The sequence below is a fragment of the Somniosus microcephalus genome, chromosome 34 (assembly GCF_052327205.1).
Source record: "Somniosus microcephalus isolate GS21.2 chromosome 34, FLI_Smic_1.0, whole genome shotgun sequence".
NCBI lineage: Eukaryota > Metazoa > Chordata > Chondrichthyes > Squaliformes > Somniosidae > Somniosus > Somniosus microcephalus.
The window spans coordinates 24,902,418-24,921,726 of record NC_141020.1 but is presented as its reverse complement, the minus strand read 5'-3'; the positions used below and the strand labels follow the sequence as shown (position 1 = coordinate 24,921,726).

At 47.8% G+C, this 19,309-nt stretch overlaps 1 protein-coding gene across 1 annotated transcript in view; it reads right to left on the bottom strand.

Moving 5' to 3' along the window:
* Positions 1–18,701, bottom strand: part of cox7a1 (cytochrome c oxidase subunit 7A1) — a 49,049-nt gene extending 30,348 nt beyond the window's left edge. Inside the window, exon 1 of the mRNA XM_085973586.1 lies at positions 18,594–18,701. Coding sequence (XP_085829712.1) covers positions 18,594–18,695 — 102 coding nt within the window. The 5' untranslated portion in view covers positions 18,696–18,701. The remainder of the gene's footprint in view (positions 1–18,593) is intronic.
* Positions 18,702–19,309: the final 608 nt, after the last annotated feature.

Here is a 19,309-nt window from a genome sequence, read left to right as displayed (position 1 = left end):
CAATCAGTCCCACTTCCTGCAAACTTATCCTTTTCAACTTTACATCCAATTCCCTTTTGAATGTCACTACTGAATCTGCTTCCACCGTCCTTTCAGGCAACGGGTTTCAGATCACAACAACTCGCCGAGTTTAAAAGGGTCTCCTCTTCTCGCCCCCTGGACTTTTTGCCAGCTAGTTTAAAATCGGTGTCCAGTCGGAAAATAGTTACCCTTCATCGTTGTCAGAGTCTGGCTTACAAATGCCGGCAGCACTTTACCTGTTTGTTGCTATTGGAACCAATGACGTTACTAGTCCCAAACCTGACACATCAGTGCGTGCAATTAGCAACTTTAGTATAAGTGCTGAAGATAGATTTCACTTCATTACTGGGCACCTCAATCAACGAGGATGGCTAGTGGGAGAAATGGAGAGTATCGGCTGGTACGATCGGGCAGCATTTTACAACAATTTATTTTTTAAATTTTGCATTAAAAAATATTCCTTGATATATTTAAGTGGTAACTTGGTGCAGTTTTCTTAATACATCTGAACATGGGTTTATCACACTCTGAATCAGAGGCTCCGATTTTCCCGATCGTGCGGGAAATTTTCGGGTTCCCCGAATGTTGGGTCCGACCCGAAAAAAAATGGGTCAGCCAGCTGCACGCAATTTTCCCTCAAGTGGCCAATTAAGTTCCAACGTGTGTCCATTCCCAGTCAGAAAGCCCCACAGTATGATGTCATCATTCGTGGTGCTTTTAAAAAGTGTCCAGCAAGCTTCTCCACCTCTGCAGGCTTCTCAACCAGTCTTGCACAATGGCAGAGGAGCCTGCCCCAGCTGCTGCCAGCGGCAGAGGCCGAGCTGCCGTCAAATTCAACGAGACGTCACTGCAGACCTTGGTGGATGGGGTAAGGGCCCACAGGGAGGTCCTCTACCCTCGCTCAGGGAGGAAGAGGCCTCCCAAAGAGACCAGGGCTTCCTGGATGGAGGTGGCTGCAGAGGTCAACTCTCTGGGAGTCACCCATCAGACCTGGATGCAGTGCAGGAAGCGCTTCCATGACCTTCACCGCACAGGGAAAGTAAGTACGAAGTTTCCATCACCCTCAACCTGATCCCCATTGCCTTTCCCCAACAGCACTCAGCTTCAGCAATCTCTTCCTCCACATCCCACTTCACAGTCACATCCATGCACCCTTACCCATTCCCTATCTCTCTATGCTCACATTCACGTAACTATTCCACCATGCAGCCCTCACACTGCCTCTCACTCTGATGCTTGGAACACAACTGACAACACACAGGGAGGGCCCTTGGTCTTGCAGCCTCACAACATCTTTGTCTCCTTCTAAGTATCTATGCTATGCAATCTCTACACTCACTCCTGCACTCTCACTCAAACTCTACTTGTCTCCCTCATTGCAGGAAAAGAGAGCTCACAATAGACGAGAGCGTGCGAGGACTGGAGGAGGACCACCCTCAATCGCCCACCTGAGCCCCTGGGAGGAAGCTGCGATCGAGATTGCTGGGGCTGACGTGCCTGTGGATGCTGGGGCAGGAGAGACAGGATCAAGCCCGCAAGCTGGTGACAGAATAGTTCCCCATCTCTCTCATTGACATAGCATGAGTTGCTGATATGATTCTGAAGCCACATCATTTGGACTTATGAGCGTCTGCCAAATGCAATGTGCAAGTAGCCTTGGCATCACATCTCTAACTCTTTCCTTTACTCCCCCACAGGACCATCCGGTGCCCCCGTCGCCACTGCCGAGGAGGAAGAGGCTTTGCAGCCAGACTCCTCAGAGGAAGCTCCAGCCTCTGAGGGTGCAGCGTCAGCAGAAGTAAGCGCACCCAGCACCAGCGCAGACACTCACACCTCGGTGGGACCTTCGGGACATAGAGTAGTGTTGTCACCTGGTGTATCACAGCTCACAAGTGAGCATCAGCAGAGTGTGGAGACAGGGACAGCAGTGGAGAGTCCTCGTCAGAGGGCGCAGGCCTCGGTCAGCTCAGCTCAGCTGCATGTCGACCCTATGCCTCTGGGTCCATCCGCAAGAGAGGAGGTGATGGATCTCCATGCACAGATGCAGGAGTCTCTGGCGGGTTTTGTCTCTAGGGCCGCTGCGAGTGTGGAGCGAATGGAGGAGTCCATGGCGAGCATGAGCAGAGCCTTATTGGAGTCATTGGCGCATGAAAGCATCACCACGGAAAGGTTGGCAACCTCCGTGGTAATGCTGGCTGCAGCCGAGGAGAGGAGGGCTGCGGCTGAGGAGAGGAGGGCTGCGGCCGAGGAGAGGAGGGCCTGCGGCCGAGGAGAGGAGGGCTGCAACCGAGGAGAGGAGGGCTGTGGCCAAGGAGAGGAGGGCTGCAGCCGAGGAGAGGAGGGCTGCGGCCATGGAGGAGCTTAGTCGCCAGGGTATCGAAAACATGGTGAGTGCTCTGAATAGAATGGCATCTCTTGAGGAGCGATGGGCACCGAAACCAGACCTTCATGGAAGTCCCTCTGAGCAGGACTTCCAGTGCTGAGATGGGTCCCCATGGCCCCCCTGATGTGCAGCAAGGTGCTCTCCAGCCACTGCAGGCGCTGAGGGGGAGCTGACCCATGAGAGCGAGGTTGTTGGCACACCTCAAGGAAGTGGGGGCTCCTCTCCACGCGCTCACACTTCCATGCCACTTCAGAGCCCTCGGTCAGAGCCCCGCCGGAGTCCACACCCCAGTGAGATAGGAGTCTCAAGCCCTGCACAGCCGCAGGAGCAGCAGACTGCTGGCGAGCCCTCACAGGCTCGCCACCCCAGAGGACGCCCGCCAAAGGTGTCGAGACAGGCGTAGCAGGAAAGTGAGCAAGAGGCCTCCACATCTGCTGAAGCCACAGGGGTACCACTACATAGAAGCACGTGTAAGAGAAAAATAAAGCACCACTAATCACAAGGGTAGTCACTTGGGTGAAAAGTCTTGTAAATAGTTTTAATGCCATCAGTTTCCTGTACAAAAAAAATCTGGTGGCAACTGCTGCATAGAAACATAGAAGATAGGATCAGGAGTAGGCCATTCGGCCCTTCGAGCCTGCTCCGCCATTCAATGAGATCATGGCTGATCATCCAAATTCAGTACCCTGTCCCTGCCTTCTCCCCATATCCCTTGATCCCTTTAGCCTTAAGAAATATATCCAACTCTTTTTTGAATATATTTAATGAACTGGCCTCCACCGCCCTCTGTGGCAGAGAATTCCACAGGTTCACCACTCTCTGGGTGAAGAAATTCCTCCTCATTTCAGTCCTAAATGGCTTACCCCTTATCCTTAGACTGTGACCCCTGGTTCTGGACTCCCCGGCCATCATAAACATCCTTCCTGCATCTAGTCCGTCCAGGCCTGACAGAATTTTATAGGTTTCGATGGGATCCCCTCTCAATCTTCTAAACTCCAGTGAGTATAAGCCCAATCGACACAATCTCTCCTCATACGTCATTCCTGCCATCCCAGGTATCAGCCTGGTGAATCTTCGCTGCACTCCTTCCATGGCAAGAACATCCTTCCTCAGATAAGGCGACCAAAACTGCACACAATACTCAAGGTGCGGTCTCACCAAGGCCCTGTACAACTGTAGCAAGACATCCTTGTTCCTGTACTCAAACCCTCTTGCTACGAAGGCCAACATACCATTTGCCTTCTTAACCACCTGCTGCACCTGCATGCTTACCTTCAGCGACTGGTGCACAAGAACACCCAGGTCTCTTTGCACTTCCCCTTCTCCCAATCTATTGCCATTCAAATAATAATCTACCTTCCTGTTTTTGCCACCAAAGTGGATAACCTCACATTTATCCACATTATAGTGCATTTGCCATGTTTCTGCCCAATCACCCAACCTGTCCAAATCGTACTGGAGTTTCACGACATCCTCCTCACAGCTTACCCTCCCACCCAGCTTTGTGTCGTCTGCAAATTTGGAGATATTACATCCAATTCCCTCGTCCAGATCATTAATATATATTGTGAACAGCTGGGGTCCTAGGACCGATCCTTGCGGTACCCCACTAGTCACTGCCTGCCACTCGGAAAACGACCCGTTTATTCCAACTCTTTGCTTTCTGTCCGCCAACCAGTTCTCTATCCAGTTATGGCGTCTGTCATTTGGCGAATGGGGATATCACATAGAGGCCTTAGGATAACTTGCAGATGTCAGCAAGCTGGTCAAATAGGTAGGAATGTGCAGGCATGGGCCACTGTCCATGGTCATTTAAGAAGCAGTGAGGCTGCAGTGTTTGATGTACCAGGCTACGCAAATCTGCCCAGGATGAGTGCGTTCCTTGCATTCCGCCCAGCAATGTTCTCACGCACTGGTGCCGCTGGTTGGCGGGCCTCTGCAGGATGCTCTTTCCATCCTCCTCCTCCTCCTCCTCCTCAGCATCATCCTCAGCATCATCCTCATCCGAGGCGGCTCTGTGAGGAGCCTCTTGGTCCTGCGGAATCGGCAAGCCACAACGCTGTGCCATGTTGTGAAGCACACAGCATACCACTGCGATTTTGGAGACCCTGCCTGATGAGTACTGTAGGGTTCCACCTGATCTATCGAGGCATCTGAAGCACATCTTCAGCAATCCGATGGTTTGCTCGATAATGCATCTGGTGGAAATGTGGCTGGAGTTGTAGCGCTCCTCAGCTTCGCTGGCTGGTCTCCTCAACGGCATCATTAGCCAAGAGCGCAGGGGATATCCCTTGTCTCCAAGTAGCCATCCTTGAAGTTCGTTTGGCGGACTGAATAGCGGAGGCACAGTAGACTGGCGCAGTATGAGGGAGTCATGGCAGCTGCCGGGGTACTTGGCACAAACATGCAAAATCTCCTTCTTGTGGTCACACACCAGCTGAACGTTAAGGGAGTGGAAGCCCTCGCGGTTGACAAAAACTCCTGGATTGCGGTGGAGTGCCCTAAGGGCCACATGTGTGCAGTCAATGACGCCCTGCGCCCTTGGAAAGTCTGCCAGCTGAGCTAATCCAAGTGCTCGCACTGTCACACTTGGGCGATCCCTGGTGAAATGGATGTGATTGTGCGCGAGGGCAAAGAGGGCATCGGTTACCTGCGTGATGCAAGTGTGTGCGGCCGCCTGGGAGGTGCCGCTGATGTCTGCTGCTGATCCCTGGATAAAAGTTGAGTGCAGTGGTGACTTTGATGGCCACTGGTAAGGAGTGTGGACCTGGTGCTCTGGGCTCCAGGTCTTGCTGCAGCATTGCGCAGATGTCAGTCACAACCTCTCGCGAAAGTCGGAGCCGCCTCTGGCACTGCTGCTCAGTCATGTTGAGGTAGCTGACCCTGTGTCTGTAGACCCTGTTTGGGGGGTATCTCCTGCGCCGACGGCCTTCCATGCGCTGGCCCCTTCTGGCCTGTGCTGCCCCAGGTTGCTGAGCCGCAGCCTGTCGCTCCTGCTGGTGCTGCTGTTGTTGCTGGTGCTGCTGTTGCTGGAGTTGCTCCAGCCTCCTCTGCTGTTGGAGATCCTCTAATGCCAGGAAGGGAAGGAACAAAAGGCCTCCCATGTTTCTGGCAGATGCCTCCGTTGAGGAGGCGCTGAGTTAGGGTGGTGAGAGGGGCTTCCCAGGAGCTCACACTGGAGAAGTGTGTGAGGCTCCAACCTTCCACAGCTGTGCCTAAGCCTTCAACAAGTTGCCCCAAGCCTTCAACAACAAGGTCCTGCAGCCTACAAATGCTGTCTGATTAAATCTCTTCAGTCCTGATTGACCTGCAGCTGAAAGCAAGCAAGCCAACATTGTTCACGCCAGGTTTCATCAGCGGTGTTCCCGCCAGGCGTGGTTTACGTGGGGAAAGACTGAAAATTGCAAGGGACCCTGAAAATAGGATTAAACATGCCAATAATTGATCATTAGGCTCCCGCCAACCATTCCCGCCTGCTGCGGGTGGGACTGATTCGGGTCGCGCTGAAGCACGGGGGCGAAAGTCGGGCGGGGAATCGGGCGGGGCGGGTCGCGACCCCCTATTTCTGCGATTTTCAGCCCCTGCCCGCCTGAAAACCCGTCCGACGGCTGGGGGAAAATCGGGGCCTGAGTGCCTAGTCCACCATCGGTGAGTAACACCATCTTAAATTACCGAAAATGACTTTAAAAAGACTATACAGAACCATTTACCAGTTTCACCGGTGTACAGTAGTCAGTTTTTTAGTAAAATAAAAATAAATATTTAAAACCTTTTATAAGTTGCCGATTAGTGCCATTGCACCTAAAAAAGCTTTGTTTTAAGAGACTCCTCCAAGATCTATAAACGAGCGCAATTAGTGGAAGCTCGCCATGCTGATTAAATCAGCACGGTGGCATAGTGGTTAGCACTGTTGCCTCACAGCGCCAGGGACCCGGGTTCAAATCCGGCCTCGGGTGACTGTCTGTGTGGAGTTTGCACATTCTCCCCGTGTTTGCGTGGGTTTCCTCCAGGTGCTCCAGTTTCCTCCCACAGTCCAAAGGTGTGCGGGTTAGGATGATTGGCTATGATAAAAATTGACCCTTAGTGTTAGGGGGATTAAATACGTGGGGTTATGGGGATAGGGTGGGATATGTGTTGGTGTAGGGGTTACGGGGATCGGGTGGGATATGTGTCGGTGCAGGCTCGATGGGCCGAAATAGCCTCTATCTGCACTGTGGGGTTTCTGTGATTCTGTGATTCTGTGAAATCCATCTGGGGGCGTGGCCAGTTTGTGGACGGGGCCGGTTTGTGGGCGGGTCCGGCTTCTATCGCCATGTTTTTTAAATCAGCGCAAAAGATCGCGGAATCGCGATTTGCTTTGGACGTAACTTGCGTTTGAAATTCCGCCACCTTTTGTGTGGGTTTGGCCAATTTCAGGTGAATTGCACTAAAAAAACCAGCGCCACCGAGCGGAAACTCCAGGCCCTGAGCTTTGCAGCTCCTGCTGTCCTTGTCCTCGTCCAGTTCTCAATCAACTCTGCCGTTATTTACATTCCATTTGTCACCGTGACTGTTCTCTACTTTTCTGCTGTTCTTGTCCTTCTGCGTTGCTCTTGTCTTTGTCCTCTGAAGTCATTAATTATCTCTTTTGTGTTTTTGTCTTTGCTTCTTACACAGTCTCGACTTTCCACTTCTGCACCTGTCTATTCCAATCATTCTGCTGCTCGTCTGGTTGTCTCTCTCGCTCTCTCTCTCTCGCTCTCGCTCGTTTTCCTTGGTTTCAGATCTTCAGACTTTGTCCCACAAGTGAGGAATCTAATTGACAGGTTCACAAAGATGTCACAAGCCATAAATGTGAGGCCTTGAAGAGGAGATTTACCAGAATGGTACCAGGGATGATGAGGGACTTCATTATGTGGAGAGTCTGGAGTAACTGGGATTGTTCTCCTTATAGGAGAGAAGGTTAAGAGGAGATTTAATGAGAGGTGTTAAAAATCATGACTGGTTTTGATAGAGTAAATAAGGAGAAACAGCAATGTGGTAATGGCCAGCTAATCGGTTTTCCTGATGTTGGTTGAGGGATAAATATTGGCCAGGACACCGGGGAGAACTCCCCAGCTCTTCTTCGAAATAGTGTCACGGGGTCTTTGAGAGAGCAGATGGGGCCTCGGTTTAACAACTCATCACAAAGACTTGTAAACATGTCAACAGATGCAGATCATTGCCCACATGTCTCTCCCTTTCTTATGTTTGTTTGCTAGATTGCCAGCCTTTTAAGTTGTTTCAATATGAAATAAACTTGATAGTTATTAAGGATTAAATATCCCTTAATGTATCTTAACTCATTATCACAACTTTTAGATACCTTTTACAACTGGATTGATCTCAATATACCATTTTAACACATTATTTTAATTAGCCTTGAATTCTAACTACATACGAGCCAGACATGAGCACGTAACTAGGAAAAGGTGAGAGAAACAGCGCAAGGAGTGCAGAGGTCGTACCGCCATGTTTGAGCAATGACAGGCACGTACAGCACTGATCATTAACCAAGGCTGCAACACTCAGATACTAAAATTATACACAGTAAAGGCCAAGGTGCAGATTTCTGCCCGAAACAATTCGGATAATTTGGTGATTTAAAAAAGCCTCAAACACCAATCCTGAGGTGTTAATACAGCCCGAAGCATCAAGCACGGAATACTTCTTTACACAGAAAAGAATCCAAAGTGAGATTTCTATCATCGCTGTCCCCCCGAGTCGCCAATCTGGTGTTGCAGCCTTTGCTCTCCTTACCCACTTTTAAATCAATTCTGCTTTTATTTACATTCCATTTGAAAGGGAAATATTTGCTGGGCTGTGGGGAAAGAGCAGAGGAGTGGGACTAATTGGAGAGCTCTTTCAAAGAGCCGGCACAGGCACGATGGGCCGAATGGCCTCCTCCTGTGCTGCACGATTCTACCATTTGTCACTGTGACTGTTCTCTACTTTGCTGCTGTTCTTGTCCTTCTGCGTTGCTCTTGTCTTTGTCCTCTGAAGTCATTAATTATCTCTTTTGTGTTTTTGTCTTTGCTTCTTACACAGTCTCGACTTTCCACTTCTGCACCTGTCTATTCCAATCGTTCTGCTGCCTGTCTGGTTGTCTCTCTCGCTCTCTCTCTCTCCCTCCCTCTCGCTCTCTCTCTCTCTCTCTCTCTCGTTTTCCTTGGTTTCAGATCTTCAGACTTTGTCCCACAAGTGAGGAATAAAATTGACAGGTTCACGAGGATGTCACAAGCCATAAAAGTGAGGCCTGGGAGAGAGTCCAAAGGAGATTTACCAGGGATGCGGGACTTCAGTTAAGTGAAGAGACTAAAGAAACTGGGAATGTTCTCCTTAGAGAAGAGAAGGTTAAGGGGAGATTTAATGAAAGGTGTTCAAGATTAAGAGGGGTTTGATAGAGTAAATAAGGAGAAACTGTTTCCACTGGCAGGAGGGTCGGTAACCAGAGGACACAGATTGAAGGTAACTGGCAAAAGAACCAGAGGGGAGATGAAGGAATGTTTTTTATGATCTGGAACGCGCTGCCTGAAAGGGCGGTGGAAGCAGATTCAATAGTAACTTTCAGAAGGGAATTGGATAAATACTTGAAAATTAGCAGGGCTGTGGGGAAAGAGCAGGGGGGAGTGGGACTAATTGGAGAGCTCGTTCAAAGAGCCGGCACAGGCAGGATGGGCCGAATGGCCTCTTTCTGTGCTGTAAGATTCTTGGTTAGGGTTAGGGTTAGGGTGGGCTTAACAAGGCCAATTGACGCAAAATAGCATCTGTGCATTGGACGTCGTTGGGGGGCGGGATCGGAACCCGCAAGTCAGCTGACCCGCTCCCAACTCGCACCGAAAGGTAAGATCGCGCCCAATGTGTTTGCTTTTCCCATCATTCGCTGATTGCTAATTTGCTATATCCAATATTTATGGTCAATCAGATAATAATCCACAACCTCCAGACTGTAAATGGCCTAATCAGGGATGTCCAATATTCTTGTCTGTATCAGAGTCTTGGAGGCCACATATTTTCCAGGGTTTTCCACTTTTGCACTCAGCAACTCCTGATTTTTCCCCCATTAAAGAGAACAATGGAAATTCGCAGGTGGGGAAAGTGCAGAACCTGAAAATCACAACCCCGAGTTTTCGATCCCCATTCCCATTAAAGAAAGACTTGCATTTATATAGCGCCTTTCACAACCTCAGGACATCCCAAAACACTTTACAGCCAATTTGTGCACAGCAAGCTCCCACAAACAGCACTGTGATAATGACCAGATAATTTGATTTAGTGATGTTGGTTGAGGGATAAATATTGACCCCAGGACTCCGGGGAGAACTCCCCCTGCTCTTCTTCGAAATAGTGCCGCAGGATTTTTTACATCCACCTGAGAGGGCAGACGGGGCCTCGGTTTAACGTCTCATCTGAAAGACGGCACCTCCGACAGTGCAGCACTCCCTCAGCACTGCACTGGGAGTGTCCACCTGGATTTTGTTCTGAAGTTTCTGGAGTGGGGACTTGAACCCACAATCTCTGAGTCAGATGCAAGAGAGTGCTGCCCACTGAGCCACACCTAGTCCCATTAATTCTCACATATCTCAAGCTTCTGATACTAACAGATCTTGATTCAGGGTTTATTCACCACTGACGTGACAGCGCTAAGAACAGCCCTCTCCAAACCCACAAAGTTCAGGACGAAGGAATTGAAGTGCAGCCAGAGCTCAGTTGCCTGTGCTCTGAAGGCCACATTGTCTGGGCTGGGGGACCGCAGCATTTGATACCCCTGGTCTGAATAATACACACATTCCTGTTTGTGGGAGCTTGCTGTGCGCAAATTGGCTGTCGCGTTCCCTACAATACAACAGTGACTACACTTCCAAAAAGTACTTAATTGGCTGTAAAGCGCTTTGGGACAGAAGGGCACTATTTAAATGCACGTTTATTTTGTGTAATAGCTCAAAAATTCCACCCACTTTGAGATAAATGCAGGCCAGTCCACCCAACTCAGGTCGTTCAACCAGAAAGACTCTGCCACATCCCCACCCCCATTACAACATCCGATCAATCCCTAAACAACTCCGTGTTCTCTGGCTCCACTATCCTACCCTGTAGTCCATTCCATGCATTGATCACTCTTTTGACATCAGTCCTAAGTTTGCCTTTTACCAGTTTGAATCTGTGTGCCCTTAAGAAAGACTTGCATTTCTATAGCACCTTTCACGACCACCGGATGTCCTTGTAGTAAGGTGGGAAACGCAGCAGCCAATTCTTTTGCACACAGCAAGGTCCCACAAAGCCCAATGTGATAATGACCAGATCATCTGTTTTAGTGATGTTGGTTGAGGGATAAATATTGCCCAGGACACCGGGGAGAACTCCCCCTGCTCTTCTTCAAAATAGTGGGATCTTTTATGTCCACCTGAGAACAGACAGGGCCTCTGTTTAGCGTCTCATCCGAAAGACGACGCTTCCGACAATGCAGCACTAACTCAGCACTGCACTGGAGTGGAGTGTCAGCCTAGCTTTATGTGCTCAAGTCCCTGGAGTGGGACTTGAACCCACAATCTTCTGACTCAGAGGCGAGGGTGCTACCCACTTTTTTTTTAATATACTTTATTGAACATTAAGAACATTTACAACATCATGATCATTTCATTGTATGATACAAATCCATTCCCCCGCTCTGCACAGCCATTCCGCCACCACATTTTAACATCAAAACCTAAAGTTTAATTTGTCTCCTGTAACATATATTAATCGATTGTACTTTAAAAATTGATTGTAAAATACTATCTTTAAATTCCTTTCTGAATAAAACACCCACAGAGCTTTATAATGATCTTTTAGCTTTTCTTTAAAATACTCTTTTAGATTGATTCTTCTCCCCTTAAAAAACAGCGCATTCCTTCTTTGCACAATCACGAATCTAGCCAAACTGAACATTAAATTAATTGCCGCTCCGCTAGACTCGGGCAGACTCTCCTGCAATCCCCATCTCAAAATTGAGTCCCACGGGATTCCCATTCTCGCTCTTCGGTCCCCACCCAGCAAAAAAGCTTCACACAACTGTTGAACATAGTATTAAAGTCATTTAACTGCAGACATAACACCAGTAAATGGGACAGAGTCTCATCCCGTGTCCCACACACTGGGCAAGTTGCCCCCTCCACTCGTCCAATCTTGCACAAGACCGTCATGGTAAAAATCCGGTTATGAGCCAATTTGAAATCCAGTTCAATCCACTCTGGACATTTAAAATTCGCCCACACTCCCTTCCAAATCCTGTTGAAGTCCAGCTGTGGGTATATACTCTGCCAAAACTCCTGACCAGCAGGTGTCTTGAATCTCCATTCTCTAAATACCTCATAGAAATCTCGAGTATTACAATTGTCAAATTGGACCAACTCTCCCCCTTTCTCCAGCAGAAAGCTTGGAAAAGCAGGACGCATTTTACTTCCTTTGGAGATTTCCACATTTATTTCTTCCATCCAATCCTGTGGCATTGCCCTCACAATCTTCTCATACATGATCCCTATTGCTTTTTCCTCTACCTCCTGATCCTCCTCCCACACCATGTCCCTCACTATCGCTTCCGGCAACCAACCTGGAATCACCTCGTATAATACATCTTTCACCGATATAATCCCAGCTTTTATAAAAGCTTGATTAAATAAAACCTCTCCTTCGATGTTGACCCACCTGTTCAAAAATAAGGGCTGCTCTAAAAATTCCTTAGCCCCCTTGGGCATAAACTGCACACTTTTTAAAAATTGGGCCCAAGTCTCTACAACCCCCTTATAAAACCTAGGGAGAAGTTTAATCGATTTCAAAAACATAGTGGCCCAGAAATTTGGGTCAGAGGCTTCCCGCGGGTGCGAGCCTCCAACCTGCAGTTACCTAGCGCGCCGGCCGTTGAGCTGTGGGCCCGCGTGGGATTCTGATCCTGGGCCTGCTCCAACTGCCGGCGCGCAGTGCTTGCGTATCCCAGGGGCGCAGTTAGTTCGATGCGTCCCCTGGGATCACGTGGGCCATGGAGAGCCAATGGTAGCAGGGAATGCTTCATTCATAAGTTTCACAGGAAGTGCTGTCAAACCTATAAATACTATAAGCCCCAAAACATCACTAAAACTTCAAATACATTTTTTTTTTAAATCACATTTTTAAAATAACTATAAATTACATAAAATAACTTTTTTAAACAATAATTAAAATTTTTGAAAACATTAATTTTATTTTCTAACGGGGCTAAAAATAAACTTACCTTTCTTTAAATTATTTAAAAATAATAAACCTGAGGAAAAAATGTTTTAATTTTAATTAATTCACCACTTACCTTGTTAAAAGCAGGCCTTGCGCCTGCTTTTTATATGTGTAACTCCTGGAGACTTACCCTCCCGGAAAAACCTGGGAAAAAAATGTAAGTTCGATGCGCACGCGCTGCCTCTCCGGCACATGCGTTCCACCTCTGAACCCCTTCTTTCAGGGGAACGGAAGTGCTGGTTTCCCGCGCATGCGCAGTGCATGCACGAAACCGGCACTTCCATTGGGCCTACGGGTGAGTACCCCGTGCATACTCACCCGTGGAGACCCGAATTTCTGGGCCAATGGAATTATTGTATTCCATATACAATATCTCCTGCCCTCCTATCCCACTTCGTTTTTAAAAATGCTCAAAACAACTCTTCCATAAACTTGTATTTGACTTCTGAAGAATTTTTTCTTCAAATCAATATCTGGGAAATTGAGTCCTCCCTGATTTCTCCGTCCAATGATGGTATCGTAAGCCACCAAGGCTGGTTTCCCTTCCCATAAAAACCTCACACAAGCCTCTCGGATGGACTTTTCCACCCACTCAGGAATATCCTCCACTGTCAATAAGTACCATAGCTTAGATAGCAGGAGAGCAGACACCACTGTCGCTCTTCCTTGCACTTTCAACCATCTTCTTTCCCAGCTTCCCAAAATCTTTTTAATTTTCATAACCTTCGGTTCCCAATTTAATCGATCCACTTCATCCCTGTCTTTCTTGCACCCCATATGCACCCCCAGAGCTTCCAAAACCGCCACCATCTTAAAGGGACTTTCCCCCAACCATTCCCCCCCTACCCCTCCCTGCAACCAGGCATTGGGGCTTACTATAATTCACTCTGGCTCCTGAAGCTCTACAATATTCCTCCACTACATCCATAGCTTTCCTCACTGACTCCCCATTTCTCAATGTTAAAGTTGTGTCAGCTGCATATTGGTGTATCACCGACACCAGCCCAGAACTGGGAACCACAATCCCAACTACACCTTTACGATAGCAAAATACTGCAGATGCTGGAAATCCGAAATAACAACAGAAAATGCTGGAAAAACTCAGCAGGCCAGGCAACATCCGTGGAGAGAAAATAGAGTCAATGTTTTGAGTCAAACCCTTTGTCAAGACTGTCTTGACAAAAGGTTTGACTCGAAACGTTGACTCTATTTTCTCTCCACGGATGTTGCCTGGCCTGCTGAGTTTTTCCAGCATGTTCTGTTGTTATTTCCCAACTACACCTTGTTTCTTTCGCATCATGTAACCTAATGGTTCTGCTACCAATGTGTACAACAATGGGGACAGGGGACAACCCTGTCTCACTGATCTCTGTATCGGAAAATACTTGGATAAAAAACCATTACATTTAACACAGCTAAATATGTTTGAATAAAAAAATCCTTATCCACTGAATGAAATTTTCCCCGAAACCAAATGCTTCCAAAACCTTCAATAAAAACTCATGAGAGACCCTATCAAAGGCTTTCTCTTGATCTATCTTTAATACATAAGCCTCCCTCCCACTCTCTTCCATGAGCTCTATCGCATCTCGGATTGAGACCACAGGGTCTGCGATGTCCTGGCCTATGACTCCATAGGACTGAGGGCAAAACTATCTGCGGTAACACCTCCTTCAAACGATTTGCCATAACCCTCGCCAAGATCTTATAATCCACATTTAATAATGTGATGGGCCTCCAATTCTTCAGATCCCATCTATCCCCTTTATTTTTATATAAGCTAAGCTTATGATACCTCTCCTCATAGATGGGGCCAGGCTTCCCTCAATTTTAATTTCCTTTAAAACTTCTAAGAGCAATGGACTTAAAATCTCAAAAAATTCTTTATAAAATTCTGCACTTAGTCCGTCGGACCCTGGGCTTTTCCCCCCCTTCATTCTACTTACTGCTACTTTTATTTCCGCTAATCCTACTTCTTTGTCACACATGCTTCTCTCATCCTCCTTTAAACCCTCTTCAATAAAAGCAGTAACCTTCTCCATCGCCAAATTTGAAATGTCTTCTTTTGTATATAACTCTTGATTAAAGCTGCTAGCCACCTCCAAAATCTCCTCACTTTCATGAATGATCTTCTCTCCAACCTTCAACTCTCCAATTAATCATAATCTCTGTCGCAGCTTCTCTTGCTCTAGAAAATATCTAGTGCATCTTTCGCCCTCCAATGCATCTCTAGCCTTTGCACGGAGAATGGCCCCCTTGCATTTTTCAGCTTGCAATAATTCCCACTCTTCCTTTAGCACCCAGAACTTAGTCTCAGCTCCCTTATCCCCTCCGTCAACTGCTTTACAGACATCCGTAAACCTTTTGTTTATATTCTCTTCTCGACGCCGGTTAGCTGCCGCTCTCTTTTTCCCATAACGTACCGAAAAAACTTTTACCTCATATTTGAAATTGTCCCACCAAACTCTTTCTTTCTTTCAAGAACAAAGGTTCCTTCCGAGCATTCTTTATTATATTTAAAATCCCTTCTTTATAAGCAATTTCCTTCAGGTACTGATTGTTTAAAATCCACACCCCTGAACCGATCTTAACTCTGCTGTTCCTAATTCTAAGAACCAAAGCCGAGTGATCACTAAAAAATACTTTTTTTAGAATAAATCTCCATCACCTCAGAACTTAACCCTTACCGGATTAACACAAAATCTATTCGGCTGTGTTTTAAAACATCACCCACCCAACCTGTTCTGGAGAACTCCCTTTTTATGGGGTTCCGATCCCTCCATAAGCCTCTCAAATTTAAATTTGCCATCATTTTTACAATCATCCCTCTGGAGTTATCATCCTTAAAGGTCATCTGGGCTGAAATGTCTATCCGAGATAAAAATACATTAAAATCCCCCACTATACAAGAATTTTCCACCTCTGCCACTTCAGGGAATAACCCCCCAAAAAACTCGAGACGCTTGCAATGGTCATTCGGTGCATAGATATTAAAGAGATCACAATTAAATTCCTCCATTTTTACCCTTAGCCGTAAAAATCTCCCCTCAGTGTCCTTGCCCACCAAGGCAACGTTCTCTTTTATGGACGGACTCACCAAAACAGCCACCCCTCTACGGTTATTGTTTGCACAACTTGCAAACACCTCTCCCTCCCAAACCTCTCCCTCCCAAACTCTTTCTAGGATATCCTCATCCCAAAAGGTTTCTTGCAGGCACAACAAGTCCGTACCTTTAAAACCCTGCAACAACTGCTGCAATTTCTTCTCACCCCTCAGTCCGTTCACATTAATCGAGACCAATGTAATCATGGCTCCGAAGAAGGGAAGTATGCCTGATAATCTCCCCATCATTTAATCTCTGGCCCTTCCCTCCTCTCATGCTGCTTCCCAACTTTTCGGCCAGCTGTTGCTTTTTCCTGCAGTCTCCGACTCTTTTTCACCTCCTGTTTGAACCTTCCCTGCTGTTTCAGTCTCTTCCTTGCATTAAGTTTGGGCCAAGGAGCTGCCCTTTCTCCCTCCTTCTGCCCCTCACTAACCTTTCCCTTTCCACATGATGCCACCCCACCCCCGACTTCCATGTCTCTGTCCCCCTCTAATTCCTCACTCTCAAGCTCTTCTGCAACCCCGTGTGCCTGCTCCCCGTCAGATACATAATCCTGCTCCCCGTCAGATACATAATCCTGCTCCCCGTCAGATACTTCATCTCCCATAGAGAGTCTTCCTGCTATCGCAGTTTCTCTAACAGTGCCGCTCCCTTCGACCTCATCTCCACCTCTGACACTTGCTCCCTGATCCTTCTCTCTCTGGGACAATGGCGCACCTATCTTGCTCCCTTCTGGCGTCTTTGTCTCACTGCTCCCATCCTGCTGCCCCTTTAAGGCTCCTGCCTCTTGCACCCTCTCCTTGTCTTGCCCCCTCCTGCTCACCGAGATGACCAACTCCCCGTCTTTCTTTGGAGTACTTACATTTACCATGCACCCCACTCCTGCCTCCTCTCCCCTCGCGGACACCAGCTTCTTTAGGGAGAGCTGAACCATATTAAGGCTCAAGTCTGCACTCGACCCGTGCTGCCCTCTGCTGTCTTTGTTCTTTTCCACTGTACTTGGTGTGTTTTCCACCATCTCCATCCTGTTCTCTGCTCTGCAATTTTCTGCCTCTTCCTGTGCTCTTTTCTCCTTCAATTTACCAGCTGTGTCCTCCGACTGCTCCGCTCCTCCGGCCGTTCCACTCACACCTCCTGCTCCTTCTCCCATCTCCTCGTCACTCATAGAACTTCCTTCTGCCTCACACTCACAGCGGTTGAGGCCTTTGTGACACACCCCACAGCTCTCCCCCTTGCAGCTCCGAGCGATGTGTCTAGACTCGCCGCAATTATAACAGTACAAGTCTGGACAGTTTCTTACAAGATGGTCGTGTCCAAGACAATAATAACAAACCTTCACTTGGTTATCATGCAGTACTCGGAAGTACTGCACTCCTTCCATTGTCTCGAATTTCATGCTGTACGGTAATGACTTCACCCCCTCTGGGAACCGCACCTTTACGTAACGAGTTCCATCTGCTACCTGTGTTCCTGGATAGTACCTCCTCTTTATTGCTGAGCAAATTTCAATGTCCCACGACTCCAACTTTTTGATTAGCACATCGTCCTCAATATAAACTGGCAAGTTTAAGAATGAGAGCACCACCTCTTCCGAATATAGCAGAGACACCTCCAAGAACTTATCACCAACCTTCAAACTGAGTAAAAGTCTTTCCACCTCCTCTCGGCCACTGACCGTCACATCGAACCCAACATTCGGCTTTGGTCGGCAGGCAAAGCAGCTTCCCTCGCCACAGTCCTCATGTACCGCTTGGATAATATCCCAAGATCGTATCTCCTTATCCGCGCACTGAACCACCACCCTGTTTTCTTTTCCAAACCTCCTGGGGTCCCGGCTCAAATCTTTGGGCCTTTTTCTTTCCTTTCCAAACACAGTTGCTCCCCTAATTAAATTCATCTTGGGAACACTGTCCTCTGAGGGGCCCGGCACTCCGGACCCCTCAGCAGCCATCTGGCTGTTGTTTATGGGCCAAAAAGGCCCTAAAACCTGAAAATAAAAACCCCCAAACCCACCACCAACTTTTTACAAACTCACTCCAACTCCCTGCTGCAATCAGGCAACCAGTAACACCTGCTCACTCCTAGCCCCTCTCACCTAGAGAGTGCTGCCCACTGAGCCACAGCTGACTTGTCCTGCTCTTGCAGCTTGCCCATTCTGTTTAACTGTCTGACACATCTCTGTATAGTCACCTTTCAAATCACTTCCTTTCAAGTTTGAATAGCCCTTCAGCTCTCGCCCCATACTTCAGTTTTGATGCTGTTCTTAATTGAACTGCCTCCAGCACATCTCAAATTTGTGTCTCAGTTCTATTGTAACTCTCCTTAACACAGTGCCAGTGCATTTAATTGTATTTTTATTGAATCTGCAGAGGACATTCCCCGCATCGGCCCTAGTATGGACACAGGACTGAGAGGGAACCGGGGAACCAGCCTGGCCGCTCTCCTCACTCAAGGTCAACCACGGAGCTACCCAACTTTAACACGGCCAAATGATTGGCGTGAGCAAAGACCACTCAGGAAGAGGGGCCTCCGACAACTGGCCAATCGGCACAGCAGGAGGGAGGGACTCGCGGTAGGCTGCGAAAGAGTTAATAATTGAGTTTCTTGGGGTTAAACCGGGTAAAAAAAAATCGACGGAAAATGGTTCAAAAGAGCAATGATCAATGAAGGTTGAGGACATGCAAGAGATAGTTTTTTTCCTTTAAAAATCTACAGCGTGAATTTTAACATTAGTAAAAGTTGTTCCAACTGTTAAGAAAGTTGCACAGTTTGTCAATTTGTATCAGATGGTGATGTGAAGGAGGAAAAGTCTGCGATATTACCAGGAGATACTTCATGCTGCGTGGCTGTGATCCGCTTGCTTGTCCTTCGCTGGTGGAAGTGCTGTCCAAGGACATGCACTGTGACAGCTGCTGACAGCTCATTGCCAGATCACAAGGCTAAGGGCAGCTGCACAGATCAAACCTCAGTCTGCATTTAGCACTGCTGGAGCACTGAGAAAGGAAAAGAACTTGCATTTCTATAGCGCCTTTTCCCGACCTCAGGACCTCCCAAAGTTCTTTTCAGCCAATGAAGTACTTTTGAAGTGTTGTAGGAAACACGGCAGTCAATTTACGCACAGCAAGCTTCCATAAACAGCAGACAATGACCACATAAGCTGTTTTAGGTGTTGGTTGAGGGATAAATATTGGCCAGGACACCGGGGAGAACTCCTCTGCTCTTCTTTAAATAGTGCCGTGGGATCTTTTACATCCACCTGAGAGAGCAGACGGGGCCTCGGTTTAACGTGTCATCCAAAAGACGGCACCTCCAACAGTGCAGCACTCCCTCAGCACCGCACTGGGAGTGTCAGCCTGGATTTTGTGCTCAAGTCTCTGGAGTGGGACTTGAACCCACAACCTTGTGACTCAGAGACGAGAGAGTGCTACGGAGCCAGGGCTGACTTTGAGGATATTTTCTTAATTGCTTTTTCCTCGCTGGTTTTGTTCACCATTTCCCCCTCCTCTCCTGAAGGTGTTGAATTCATAATGCGGTGTGT